The sequence below is a fragment of the Strigops habroptila genome, chromosome 11, assembly GCF_004027225.2.
Source record: "Strigops habroptila isolate Jane chromosome 11, bStrHab1.2.pri, whole genome shotgun sequence".
Classification (NCBI taxonomy): domain Eukaryota; kingdom Metazoa; phylum Chordata; class Aves; order Psittaciformes; family Psittacidae; genus Strigops; species Strigops habroptila.
Window position 1 is genome coordinate 20,386,775 of NC_046360.1, and position 15,060 is coordinate 20,401,834.

Sequence of the window (15,060 nt, forward strand, 5' to 3'; positions counted from 1 at the left end):
TACTTAAAAGACTGCATTTATTACAAAGGTGTACAGAGTTTATGCCATTACTTTTGAACATTTATGTTTAAACTACAAACAACATACAAAGCTAGGTTACAGTATGTAACAGAATCAACAGTGATTATCTAGTAAATTCAGTACAATATAATCTACTGTATTTAATTTCACAAAGCATTTCTGAAACAGAGGCACTTACAGAATTAACTCCCCCCAAAAAACCCCCAAAATAACCCCCCCAACAATAAAAACAAACAAACAAAAAACCCCACAACACACAAAACACCCACATATACTCTTTCAACATATAACATCTTAATTCTATTCCCTCTCCTCTATGGCATTGTGAATAACTAGTTTGACATGAAAGCAATAGCTACCTGGACTGACACGAGTAGTGCTTAAACTAAAAGTTTATGGATCAACTTCTCCATCTTTTCTATAACCATCCTATTCTCTTAACTGTATGAAAACAAGTTTAAACAGGATGCATGGCAGCAACTAAATAAAATTTGGTTCTGTGCCTTATTGTTAATGATGATCAAGACACTAACAGTAAGAACTCTGACAAAGTGCTCCAATTATGAATGAAGTGGACCATTTTCTCTTATTTCAACAAATTTTGTAACTAGTAGTTCCTTGTGTATCAATGATTCATCTCTTCACTTGCATATAGTTTTCATTAGCATATGTTCACTAAAGTAAAGGTGTAAATTTTCAGGCTCCTTCACCTCATCCTCTCCCACCACTCCACATACAGTGGTGCTCAAGGCAATTTATTTGGTCTGTACATCTACACCAAAACTTCAGATTTGGGGACCTCTATTATTGTTGCCACTTTCCTCCTCTCTCTTTCTTAGGGATGGTGGCAGATGGCTGAGCCAACTTCTCATGACATTGCAGATTTTTCTTTCATAACCAAAAAAGAACCTTACTTACGCTGTCACGAACTGTACGCTTTTCACATCATCTGGAGGAGAGGAAGAGCAGTGTGGAGTAACAACCTCATGAAGCCAAACACTAGAACACCGTACCTGTGCTCTAAGACCTGCATGGCAGCTGTGCTCACTGGCCAAACTCCACCCAGGCAGCTGGCTAACAAAGGTGCTGGAATGGTCTCTGCCCTCCTTCTACAGGAATAGACACACAGGGGTATGATCCATAGCAAGGGAATTATTTCTGCAGTTATTCAGTGTCCTCCCACACATAAAAATTCCAGATTTCTAAGGAAACACTTCATCCCCCACACAGAGGGCACTGTGCATTTCTGGTTGTTCTCACGTAACTCCAAACAGTGTACTGAAGCATTGCCAAATTTCTCAGCAGGGAGGAAAGAGGAGGAACACACAGATACAGGGCATGCATGCTCTGCAAGTGCCTCCTGGCACCATTTCATGCTATTAACTTCAACACTCTCAGAGAGGTGTAACGGGGGGACATAGGTTGGCAAGAATCCCAATGCTAAAAGCTTTCTACAAGTTTCCTCTGAAATGCCCTGAAGACTTCCCTGAAAAACAGAACTGGAATAACCCAGAAATAGATTCCAAAAATCAGGAAGAGAAATAAAGCTGCCTTTGACTGCAGCAATTTTCATTCATTGTATGAGGTAAAGCAACGCCACCATCGATGTTTTTCAAACAGTAATATACCCCAAATGTAGAACCACAGGACAAATGGCTCAACAGCCTCTCTAAAAAAATAAAAGTCAGTGTATGAGATAGATCAAAGTTATTTTACTAATTATGTCACAGGGATACATACAACAGACCAGATAGCTCTACTGAGGAATAACAAATTGTATTTCAATGTTAGAAAAGATAAAATTGTAGAGGACACTAAAAAGAAATCATGATTCATTTGATTAATACAAGGTGCATAGAACCAAAAGCCTTACAACCACTAGTAATAGTCATGAGGATGCCTCAAGACATTTCATTACTGCAAGCACTACCTTCTTGAAAATGTTACCTCGCTGTAGCGACGTCCTACCACTCTCCTTTTCCCTGACTTCTCATTCTCTGCTTAGCTTTATGAGAATGATGAAGTCAAACTGGAGAGGTTTAATCTACTGTGTGTTGGGCTGGGATTTCTTACCCTCCTTTCCCATTATTATTCAAATGCAGATCTGTCATTCTGAGCTTCCTGCCATCTGCAGTTCCCACTAGAGACAGACAGTGACAAACCCCAAGCATTTAAAAATGCCTGTAAAAATAAATTCCTCCCTTATGATGAGGCAGGGCTGAACACTGGCAGGTACTTCTGCTTAACATATTATTAAGGTGCTAGTTTGTCTTCCAAACTCCTCATCAACAGATGACTTAAGTAAGCTCGTCCAGTAATACTTGGATAACAAATACTCATCCAATAATTTTAATGAAGTCTCAGGTTTTCAGCTTTTGATCTATTTGTTCTACTAAGTGGCAGATAGTTTCGTTTTGTTGTTAATTTCTAGCACAAAATTAAAATGGCCTGAGAAAAACACCCAGTGAAGGAACAGTTTTTAAGCCTTAAAATTCAGAAAAAAACCAAGGAAATCATCAACTCATGCTATTTAGCACAGCAAAATGAAACTAGGCCAGAGAATTACATGTGGTTTGCTACTGGTTACACAAGGAAATTATGTTTCAAAAAAGGAAAACTCCCTTTTGAATGGGAAAAGTACTACATGGTATCTTACCTAACAACAATAGTTTCAAAACAGGCAGAACATACGTAACAGATATCAGGTAGCTTCTGAAGAGATTAAGTTTTTATGTTTTAATACCGTGCAAAAGTGCTTCAGCTTTGGGTATTTGATAATGCTCGTATTAGACCATTCCTTTCAAAATTATTGCACAGCAAATGTTACTGTGGTTCTTATTTCTGAAGTACTCCTCCTTCATGCTTTTCCCATTGTATACAGAACAAAATCTCTTTTTGTGTTTGAGGTATAAATTAACAACTTCTGCAAGAAAAATAATACTGCCTCATACTTGAAGCATTTAAAAAAAGATACAGAATTAACTTTCACTTTACTGAGACAAAAGATTGCCGTCTTCCAGAAAAATATACTACAGTTGCATGGTGTAAACAGCACAAATTATACTTTTAAAAGTTGTATATGCAGAAGAGAGTAGATGATCTTTTCAATAGGTGGGCTTCTGAGGATCCACATAAGCAGGGTTGTAAGGGGGCTGGCTGATTGGGTAAGGTGCTCCAGCATCAGCTGCAAAAGCAAAACACAAGAGAAAACAAATCTGTAAAACTTACATTCTGAATTCTACACCTGTAACAGCAACTTCTGCTTTAAGCACACAGTTAAGAGGCTCAACTTATCTAGCATCTTAACTGGACTTGAGAACAGTTTGTGCTAACTCACAAAGCATCCGTATTTCAAAAGTAAGGTCACAAAAACCTTTATTCTTGTGGATTTGTTTGGTTTAGGTTTTGTTTGTTATACTTAAGTGGAAATGTGTATTATGGCAGCCACAAGTACATGGTTAGCCTTGAGGGGAGGACATAGTCTGAAAAACAAAGAAACAGATCTGGTCCAAAAAAGCAGCCAGTGCAAGTCAGAGATGCACAAACAATAGGATATACCTGATAGTATGGTGAGAAGTGAAAATAAACCACTGGGCAAAAGAAAAAGGACTAGAGGAAGCATCTCAGGATTCTTTCAGGGAAAATGCTTTCCCAGTAAGTGTCACAGAGTTACTTAAAAAGAAAAAAAAATAAGGAGGGGGGGAAGTATACCATTGCTAGCAAGCACATTAAAGAGTTTGACTTGACTTATATACTAGAATGTATATAACTCAGAAGCTATCTCTATTTTATAGTATTCTGGGACAAACAGCTCTCAAGTGGCATCTTCATTTTCAGGTCTGTCAAACAGCACATTAGTTCAAATAATGCACCACCTGATCAGATCCCTGGAACATGTAAGTGTGGGTATCTTTTGCTGATCTTGTGAAGTGAGTGGGTTTGGCTCCTGTGTGACAGAGCAGGTATTTTCTTCCTTTGCATATGACCTAATTAAGAGGCTGCCCTTTGGTTAACAGACAAGAGAAATAAAGGAAAGAGCTCTCACTTTGAGGCATTCTCAGCTGGCAACATGGAAAGCCCTTCAAGATTTTCCCAGAAAAAAAAATATTTTAAGAACTAACAAACCAGTAACAGTTTGAGAAACCAGAGTAGGAGAAGCAAAATGACTAGTTTATCGGCTCACTTTGTCACATGATAAAAACGAAGCCAAAGCACTTTGGGCAATCCTGTAAATCCCACAGCTTCTTCAGTTTACAAGAGAAAGTCAACAGGCTGGTTTGCACATTGTTAATGTGCAATTTCTAACTGGTTTACAAATGCTTAAGACCATGAACAGCCATTTTGTATTTGAGCTGCCACAAAAGAGTTACTTCCTAAGCATTATCTTAGGATTCCTTCAGGAATTCCGGACAATACTTTGCTTGTTACTTAGAAGGATGAACAGTGTGGTTTGTAAGAGGGCTTAATAATCCTAGGAGAGGTAACAGTCTAGTTTTGACCACTCTGAAGACCCAGGAGCCAATTGTTCAGGGAACAGGTATTACCAGCAGAAGTGGGAATTAGTAATAGCAACAATAAAGCTGCATGAAAACAATGTTGTGAAAGAGGGAAAGCAGGAAAAAAAAAAAAAAATTCCGATAATTTAACTCCTACTCATCGGCAAACTTGTCTGAAGTTGATCAGAGACTCTGTATTCTATGGAAATAGTGATGAACTACTAGAAAATGCCATCTGTGTATAGATTGAAATATTTAGCAAGTATTAATTAGAAAGCGTATGTAGAAAAACACAACTATTATACATACATTAACTGGACTTTGAATATGAAATTTTAAAAGTATTAGTAAATTGCATTAAATTAGGAAAACATTCTACTGGATCCTCCAACAGTCCCACATACCACCAAACTGCAAATGCAACTCCAGCTACATCTCCTCTTGCAATGCTTAACAGAGAAATAGCGATGGGGAAATTGCAAGGGTGAATTACAGCACCCACCATAACTTGAGTTTTACATAATTTGTTTACATTTACATTCATATAGTCACAGAAAATAATAAATGTAAATAATACAAATTTGCTCCAAAGCAGCTGTCTCTTCAGCTATTTATGAGATGAAGAAGCACTCAGCATTGCCTTACCTGCCACTGTTTCATGATAAGCTGGGGGTCCTGACGGCTGCATGGGGTAAGGGGGAGGATACCGTACAGGGTACGGTGCTACTGGCATTCCAGGTTGCGGCTGGATAGCCACAGGCTGATATCCTTGATAGGGGGCTACCTGGTAGCTGGGTGATGCTCCCTGTTGTTGGGGGTAGGGAGCATGAACCACTGTAGTGGAAGTAGTGGTGGTCACAACAGCTGCAAGCAAGCAAAAGGAACATGGTTAGTGTCAGTGGTTCTAGAAGGTCACCTGGGACAGCCAGTAACAGCAATGTAAAAAAACATTCTCTCTCAAGCTTAATTCCTCATGTCAAAATCTGGGTAATTTTTTTTGAGTTCCACAAAAGACTTAAAAATGTATGCCTCTAAATAATGCTTCCATTGATCTCAGTGGCAATGAGAGCCTTCAGTTACTGGGATAGCAGCCAACTTACCTCCTTGTTTCTCAACCACAAAGAGCAAACAACTTTTGTCTCGGACTCTTTAAAACCAGGAAACCTGCAGCCAAAGTATCTATCATTTGGTATAAGACTGGAAAACCTGCTGACTTTTAAATGTTACCTGCTTTTAAGGGTTAAGATATAAGTTATAAGGGTTAAAAATATCTCCTTTATTAGGTAAGAAGCTTCCTACCATGATTGCCCAAATGAGTTTCCTTTTCATGTTGTCTATACACTAACAAATCCGTATCCCCTGCTTACTCAAACAACAAAAAACCAAACCCAAACCCCCATGCTGCGTGATGGGGAAGAGAGAACTTCTAGATGCTTAGAAAATATTCCAAAACACCTCTCTGCAACTTCACATTCTGAAGCAGCTTAAATGCTTATTTTTCATGTTTAGGTACTGCAACTACTGCAGCAGAGACGTAAGGCAAGATTATTCTCACCTTTTATAGGGGGATGGGGAGGATTGTTCAAAGATATGAAAAAGAAAATAAATATCCAGGTACTTACGCCGCGGTCTTCGACATGCTTTATACAAACAGCAACACGAACAAGTGAGGCACAGAATAATAGTAATTATAATCACCGCAAAAACAGCAACTCCAATCGCAGCAAGGGTTCCAAAACTGCAAAAAAGATAACATCAGAAGTAGTATGATTCTTTCACACAAATTTGTTATTCTTCATCCTGACCTTCTGTAGCAAACATGTTGCTCCTCCTCCAATCTGTTACTGCTTCATGCATTTGAATAAGAAATACCTGTCAAATGCAGTGGTACATGAGGTCAGGTCTGCTAAACCAGTGGAAGCAGAGCAACCCCTATCAAGGTGCATGCTCCCCTGTGCATGAAAAGGACCCAACATGAGTCTTTGGTCCCTCTCATTTTAATGACGCTGTGATTCTTGGTATTTTAGTAGAACTCTCTGTCCCTTTATGTATTCCAAACAGTTACAGCAACAAATGTCAAAATCACTGCTTTGATGACTTAATTTTCCAAGCATTGCTTGACTGCTCTGAACACACAGGTAGGCACACCTAAAATGGAGCACCCCAGACTTTGGGGTCACAGCAAGTTCTTCATGCATTGGTAAGACCTCCCACACCCAATCTCGAACAGTTTTGGTACTGAGCAGACCTCTTCATGCTGCAGATTCTTGGCAGGTTCCTTGGTATTTGTAAATAGTTGCTTTAGAAGCCACATTTCATATGCTTTGGAACATCTGAAATTCTGCTAACTTTAGTGCAACAGCAAGTATGTTACGCTGAATTTGGGAGACTGAAACACTGCCTGAGGCACCAAAACCTAGTATGAAAGGCCAAAGATTACACCAGCTTTAACCACTGGGATGACTGTCAAATGATGGAGATGACTGTTCATAAGTTTTACCACACAGGGAAGAAAAAGTATCACTGTAAATCACTAAATGCCCAGTGACAATTCCCTTTTAAGTGTCAATTCACATCCTCTGTTTCCTATTGTCTAAAATCAATAAACCTCTTCCTTCCACAGCAACCAAAGTCTCAAACATTTTAACTTCTTAAAATAAAATAAATAAATAAATAAATAATAATTGAAAAAGCACCATACATCAATTTTGGGAACAATTGCAGGAAGTCATTTTTAATGAACAACAAGCTCTAAAATACTGAGTAGAGAGCTGGTTTTATGCCCATCCTGTTTTTCCTTCTGCATAGAGATTTTGGCTACAGAACTCTCTAGGTTTTGCTGGGGTTTTTTATTGCTCAGTTTCCTGTTAACAGCTCTGAACAAAATGACATGTCCAGAATCTCCAACAATTTCTGCTTGGCTATCAACCAGCCATCAAATGTGAAAATTGATTTTGAGTATCAATGACACTGGAAAGGTAAATCACTGACAAAAAAAAAAGCATTCTATCCCTCACCCAAATTGGGAAAATCTCACCTCAGCAATCCAGAGCAACTCAACCCTCAGTAAGCTGGACACTAAAACCCAGGTTCAATCTAAAATGCACTTTTGTTTTTTCCTTTAAGAGAGGTTCCATCAATTTTACTCTTGTTTCTGCAACAGCTAGAAGAAAAAGCTTCAAATCTCTCTCAAGAATCTGATCAACAATTTTATCTAATGGTAACTGTATCTTGTGCACCAATTTTGTGAAGTACTAAATATAATCCTATGGATCTACTCCTCAAGTACTAAATGCAATACTGCAGATTGCCTACAGTCACTGCATCTCAGCACTTAAATGTAAAACAGGAAGCAGGAATTGCTGCAGCCTCCTGAAGTCACAGAAGCCACGTCAGAAACACCACCAGGAAAGCAAACAGATCGTTGCAACACAGCTGCAGATGTAAAGATGCACACATGCTTTGACACATTTATTTGCACCTTTACAGAATGTTTTTCATATGCTGACTTGCACACACAAATGCATTCCTAACTATGATGCTTTATGTGCTCCCCCCATCCTCACGCGCATTAGTTTCACTTCAGCACAGTAAGTTCACAGCCAGCTCTTCTCCACCCCAAAATCTCATTTCTCCAAGCCTGGTAGAAAAAGGAAGATACAAAATGCAATTGGTGGTGTAAACATGCACGATACCACATCCTGAAATACAGGCTGCCTCCTGTCCACAAGGCCAACAGCAAACACACATCAAGTTAGCCTGGAAACACAAGCTGAATATATGTGTATCCGGAAATGGATTAGATGTAAGAGTGACCTGTGGAATTTAGGTTAATTCTACAGGGTCGTTACTAGATATTCATTATATAAATTCATATATACACAGGAGAAGAAAGAGCAGTGTGCACGACTCACACATTAGACTTAACAATCTTGCCTGCAATGTTCAAATCGCATGAATGTCTGTGACAAACCACAGACACCTCTAGAAAATGCATAACAACAAACATTACCTACAATTACTGCTACTTGTGGAGTGCCAACAGCATTTTCCTTGCTCTTGTTCCCACTTATCTATCAACCCTGAGAAAGCTCTCTCACTAGGGAAGCTAACATTTCCATTACACACAATTATTACTAAGCAACATTAGCAGAAACAACAAAGGAAAAGTGTCTTCTAGGTTCTTCCTCAGGCATTTTCCCCAGGAAAGAAAGTAAAAAAAACCAAACAAACAAACTCACAACAAACCCACCAAACTTTTTTCCTAGTGAACTATGCTATGTGTCAAGGAAGCAGATTGGGCCTGAAAAAGAGAACTGAAATTTTTCACCTTCTACAGACAATGGAATCTCTGAACTTTAGCAAAAGCTGGGCAAAATCAAAGAAACCTGAGAAATGGAAAAAACGGACAAAGTGGAGAAACATCTACTCATCACAACCTAGCACAGCAGGAAACTGGCAGAGAGCCCTTATCTTTCAGAACCAAATTTGGTTCTGGTACAAGAGAGAAAACAGCACAAGCATATCTACAGCCAAGTTGGCCACCAACAGATAAACACTCGTCAGTTTGAAGCATGGGCTCCAATACCTTATTTTAATAAAGTTTTTTGCTCACTGAAGCACATATCTCATTGTATATTTATTACCTCTAATAATGAAAGTGGCAAAAGCAAAGCTCAGAGGATTAAAAAAAACCCCCAGCCACTACCATATCCTCATTTTCACCATGTTGTTAGAGACACCCTGTGCATTTTCATCATTTTTCTGCATCTTTGCTTAAACAACACAAACACGGCATATTGACATTTTGCATCCATCTTTTAAAGAGCTAAATCGAGACACATATTTAAAGCACAAGTGCCAGGTATATACACTTTACAGTGTAGTTCTGTGTGTGTAGACAACACTGTGATTCCATTCTACCCATGAAAATACTGTGTGATTGCTACACACCAAAATCATAAGCCTCCAGAAACAGCCCAGTGAGCAAAATAACAGACAGGAGTTAGTTCTTCCCAGTTTTCTAAGAATTGTACACAACTCTAGGCATTTTTATCACCTATTTTACAGCAGAAGCATTATTTTCCTGCCAGTGCTTGGGCTCATGCAGACTGATGTCTTGAAACAGCAGAAGATAGCATAACTTTTACAGACAACAAACCAGTAAGTGCTATGAACTTGAAATTTGTGGCATCAACGCCTTCTTTCAACATTAGAGCTCTTCAAAAGCTTGTGGGTTCCCGTTTGGTTTTTTTTCTAACCATTCCTGTTGATGAGCAAAACTAGCAATACTCTCAGAATATCTGAACAGTCAGGCACTACCCTATACTGCCGTAGCAGTACTGCCCTGAGCATTCGGTAATGAAAGTTCCAAAAGTGTAGGAAGATTACCACTAGTAGATCACTCAAGTGAGGCCAGAATGGTGTTCAGCATACTTTACTCAGTGAACCATCTAAGCTTCAGGAGACAAGGTATTTCAGATACTGCATAAAGACTCTCTTGCAGCATGTTAACTCCAGAAAGCCTGTACTCCTTTCTTAAACAAAACTGTTGCTTCATTAATCGCTTTCGCTTGATGAATCTGCCTAAAGGGACTTTGAAAATATTTGAAAAAAATATATTCACATTAAACGATAATTTAATTACCTCTGTTAACATTATACATAAATGAAAAAGATCAGACATGACGGATTGTGGCTTAAAGATTCTTCCCCTGAATGGTTAAACAAGAAAGAGAAATCAAACGAAAACCCAAATCAAAAAACACACCTTCCCCACTGCATTCTGCAAACAAACATCAAGGTGTAGAAATCAGAGAGGCCACAGCACCAGATCAGAATGCTCTGCTGGCTTCACAGTCTGAACATGGGTTTCCAGACTCCCACATCATATACACCAGAGTCTCTAAATAAAGCACACCCTGTTATAAACAGCTTGAGTTTACTAACTGCCATTTCCTGCTTCTTTCTTCACATAAAAGCTAACTTTAGCCAATAATTTAACAGAAAACAAAATCAAACCTAATAGCAGTTCTACTGCAGCAATGATAAACTGCAACTTCTGGTAATACCTACAGGAAAGAAAATGTGACGGGACGACTCCCTCCCCTTTCCTACCAACACCTCTCTCTTTCCTTTTTCTATTCTACCCCTACTCTCTCACCTTTGGAAAGCACTAAATCGTATGTGTAAGGAGCATACCTCAAAGACTTGCCTTACCTTTAAAGTTGCCTAATTATTCAAAATATGTATCAGTTCACATAAAGGCAGGTACGTGATCAGTGCCTGTTTTACTCCTGTTGGTACTAAATGAGATACAATGGGCATATTAAAATGTGAGTATCAAACACAGGGTCTAAATAATACTATTTGTAGAAGTTAATTCTCAGGGCAGTTGTTCATATCAGAGATCTCAATCTTAAACACTGTCAAGTGTGTGTGTGTGGGAAGTAAAATGCTTTGAGTATATTTAAGGCTTTTTAAAACATCCAAGTTTCAATTCAGCAACATATTTTTAAACCTCCTTAATAGTTTGAATCACTTAAGTTGGCAACTTTTGTAAGCCCTGATGTAAAGGAAGTTTTTGCATGTATTCATGACAATGGGGGACACTGCAAATTCTGTCTTAAAAAAAAAAAATATTCAAGTGAACAACAATAAGACCACCTAGTTTTGAAAAAAATAGTTTAAGCAGAAACTATTGTGAAACTTGTGAAACTACTGTGAAACTTGTGAAACTATTTATTTCACAAGTTTTAATCTATTCCAAGATCTGTTGTATTCTACACGAAAAATGTTGGCAGGGTCCTTTTCAAAAGCACAGCTGCTTTTGAAAGCAAACATTACAAATACTGAGTTATGGCTTTAACACTGGGTGGTCTGGAAAGACTTCAGAAGATAATTTAGGCCATTCCTAAAAGTAAAAAAAAAAAAAAAAAAAATGGAGTATTCACATATCATTCTTTACTGCTCCAGAAAAGGAGACAGTTCCCAGAAATGTGACAGGATGGTAAATGTCCAGACTTGCCCAGACTCAGGTAGAAAGCATGACCAAACAAGTCACCAGACTGACATGCTTTCCTAAGTCCAATGGTTTAGTCGCGGCCATACAATGCCACATACAGCCTCTAAAGTTTAGCAGGAAAAGAAAGGATAAACTTTAGTTATTTTGCTAAGAAAAAGCAATGTGACTTCCACAAGTCTTTCACAGGAATTTGTTTTTACAACCTTACAAACATACTCCCTCGGTTTACAGTTTTAGCATGGAGATTCAAAACGTAAGAACCACTTTGCTAGACTCAAAAAAATTTACATAAATTACTATTATACAGAAAGCAAACTCCTGTGAGGTTCGTACTCACAGGAAATAATCACCATGACTTTGACACTTGGTAAGATTGACCAGCCTCCTTTAGTACAGCTAGGTTTTGAGCCACAGAAGCTTCACCACGCGTGGACAACCAAAACTATAGAGTTAAGCCTCACAGTCCAGATGCAGTCACGCTAATTGCTGGGTGTCAGCCATGACCTACTCCAGCCAGTTTACCCAGGGGTCACCTTCCCCAAATGAGATCTCCACATGATCAAGAAGTGTTTAAGAAAGTAGGGACCAGTGATTCTTTTGGTGGGCAACAGGCTTAAGAGTCAGACTGAAAAGCATGGTTTCAAAATTATGAAATCTTGAAAGCTGCATCAGACTGGCAGGTTTGAGTAACTGCTGTCATTTTATGAGCTATGCAATGCAGTGAAGCATGGACTGGAACTGTAATACCCATCTTTCAGACCAGTGTTAACTCAAGTTAGCACTTGAGACTGTCCCTTCTAGGGTCTTGCTCACACACAGCTACTTAACGTGACAAAAATGGTTTCATCTCATTTTTACTAACACATCAGTGTGGTAGCAGCTCAAGTCATCACTAACAGTAAGCTATTAAACTGCTCCAGCATGGGCACAGATTAACTGCCACTGAAAACCGCTAAAGCTTACCACAAATTTCCGGCGTTTTCTGGATACCCCTCAAAAGAAGGAAAGTTTGCAGCAGGAGCCCATCAGTTCAATCCCTGGGGCACCTCTACTTATCTGCGGCCCAAGCAACCCTGAGCTACATCCTCCAAAGTCCGCAGCTGAGCACAGCCCAGCAACCCTTTAGCAATCATCAGCCAAGCCAGCTCTGGCGTGAGAACCAATAATGAAGTGACAACCATAATGCTATGGTAAGCCAAAAAGCCCTGCAACTGCAAAAGTGTTACAGAAAAAGAGAATGCAAGACTCTTCCGAGAAAAAGTTTGCTGAATATGCACTGAATGGGTCCTTTTTCTGTTTGGTCAAATAGGAAGCGGATGTGGGTTACTTAAAGCCAAAAATAATCCACTTTAATTTCATACACAAAGACCTACTAGAAGTAAAGCTAATTACTACTCTTTAAAGCTAGTAACTTCTAAATTTTTTCAAGTAACAAATAACAGACTTAGCACAACAAGTTCTTAAACAGTCTATATGAGAAAGTGGCAGGGAGGGAGCTTCCTGGAGTTTGTGGTTTTACTCAGTCATCCTATACCCAGATCCAACAGGTTATTATGAAGGATGTATACAAGCATCATCTAGGTCTATAAACAGTTCACTCATCCTAAATATGTCTATTTACATAAATCCCTTTGTAATGCATACTAAAAATAAAATTTTCCAGGGAAGTTTTGCAGGAAATCTGCTATTGTACACCCTGTAGACAGTCAAGAATAATCGCTATAGGTAACTGGTACATTGAAAATGTGCATGTAACAAGGGGAAAAGTCACAGCTGCACCCACAGCAACTGAAGTATTTTGTCAACACTGTAAGAACTAACACTGCAGCTTCATGCAGGTCACAAGACAGTATCAGACAAGTCCAATTGGACCCTGAGTCTAAGAACTGTCCTTAAACTCGCTATAAGGCATTTGCTTCTACAGACAATAAATAAAAAAAGCTCCTTTAGTGGAAGAAAAAGAATGTAGGCTATTACAGGCACATATATTTGAGGCAAACAGAGTGAGTCAGTTCCCCTCCTACCATCACGATCCCAGTTCAATGATATAGGATGTTGCCCTCCACCCTAAGTAAAATTTGAAACCAATGTAAAGCCAATGGGAGGGATTTTTTTTTTTTTTCCTGAAATAGTTAACTGAATTAATAGAACAAGCTTAAGGGGGGAGGGGGAGGGAGGAAGAAAGGGGAAGAGGGGGAAAAGTACTCCAGAAAGTTTTCCCCACATAAACAGCAAGTGTGATACTAAGAACTTGCTACTGCCAATGCCATACTAATTTCAGGAAGCAGAGTTAAGCAACTAATTAGAAACTAATTTAATTTAAAGCTTTTAACTCTTTAAGCCAAAATTTTTAAAAAGGATTTTTTCCTGGCAAATTCCAACCCAACATATGACTTGTCAAACACACTGAAACTGCATTCAAAGGAAGTTTAGACAAGGTTACACCCACCAGCATTGCCTGCCATATAACTCAGCTCTTATAGGAAACACACCTTTTTCTTTACTCGCATTACTCGTATGTCATCACATACATGAAAGTTAGAAACACCGTGTTCAGGTAGAAGCAAAGTTTAAATTAGGTAAATTAATTCTTCTGTACAACTGTGAACTGACATGCTCATTCTCTCTCTCTGGGAGAAGTATTACTCATCCAGCCATTGAAGATCATCAAGGAAAATTTAACACTGCACAAATAAGAACAGACTTCTGCATTAGAGGTCACATCTGGCTGACCACTACTTCTCCTTTTAAATGGTAATAAGACCTTCACTTAAAAAAAGGGAAAAAAAAAAAGCGCACATGGAAGTGACTTTGATGACTGGTTCCTTCCACAACTTAAAAAACAAACAAACAAAAAACAAACAAACAAACAAAAAGTTTTTTAAGTTTACCTCTTAGTGGATTTGAGAGCCAGAGACCACCTAGTAAACAGAGAGGAGTATCACATTAAAAATGAACAGCATAAAGTGTTTTTAATAAAAACAGGCTTTGTCAAAAGACCAATCTTTGCAGAATTGCTAATATCCTGAAATAAAACTAATTTGTTCATTTCACAGAAGACCCTATAATGCAGTTTTAAAAGGGTAGGCAATTTAAGGACATTCTCTTCCCATAACACATCTACAAGACAATCTATCGCAAATACCTCGCTACTACACCTCAGGCCATGGCTATTTTATGGAAGTATACGAAAAGGCAGAGTTCGAGTTAGCTTTGGAACCCACATGCTCAAATTTTCACAGATTCATAGAATCATAGAATAGTAAGGGTTGGAAAGGACCTTAAGATCATCTAGTTCCAACCCCCCTGCCATGGGCAAGGACACCTTGCACTAAACCACGTGGTCCAAGGCTCTGTCCAAGTTGGCCTTGAACACTGCCAGGGATGGAGCATCCACAACCTCCCTGGGCAACCCATTCCAGTGCTTCACCACCCTCACTGTAAAGAACTTTCTCCTTATATCTAATCTAAACTTCCCCTGATTCTACTAAATAACAACCATGGTCTTTTAACCATGTT

At 38.8% G+C, this 15,060-nt stretch overlaps 1 protein-coding gene across 5 annotated transcripts in view; it reads right to left on the minus strand.

Moving 5' to 3' along the window:
- Positions 1 to 15,060, minus strand: part of SHISA5 (shisa family member 5) — a 23,972-nt gene continuing 8,912 nt past the window's right edge. For 3 of the 5 annotated variants that reach the window (XM_030501945.1, XM_030501944.1, XM_030501943.1), the window contains 4 exons: positions 14,433 to 14,462; positions 6,140 to 6,255; positions 5,163 to 5,381; positions 1 to 3,205 (listed from right to left, as the gene is read on the minus strand). In XM_030501945.1, coding sequence (XP_030357805.1) covers positions 3,126 to 3,205; positions 5,163 to 5,381; positions 6,140 to 6,255; positions 14,433 to 14,462 — 445 coding nt within the window. In that variant the 3' untranslated portion in view covers positions 1 to 3,125. The remainder of the gene's footprint in view (positions 3,206 to 5,162; positions 5,382 to 6,139; positions 6,256 to 14,432; positions 14,463 to 15,060) is intronic. The other 2 variants (XR_003993824.1, XM_030501942.1) reach the window with 1 other exon arrangement.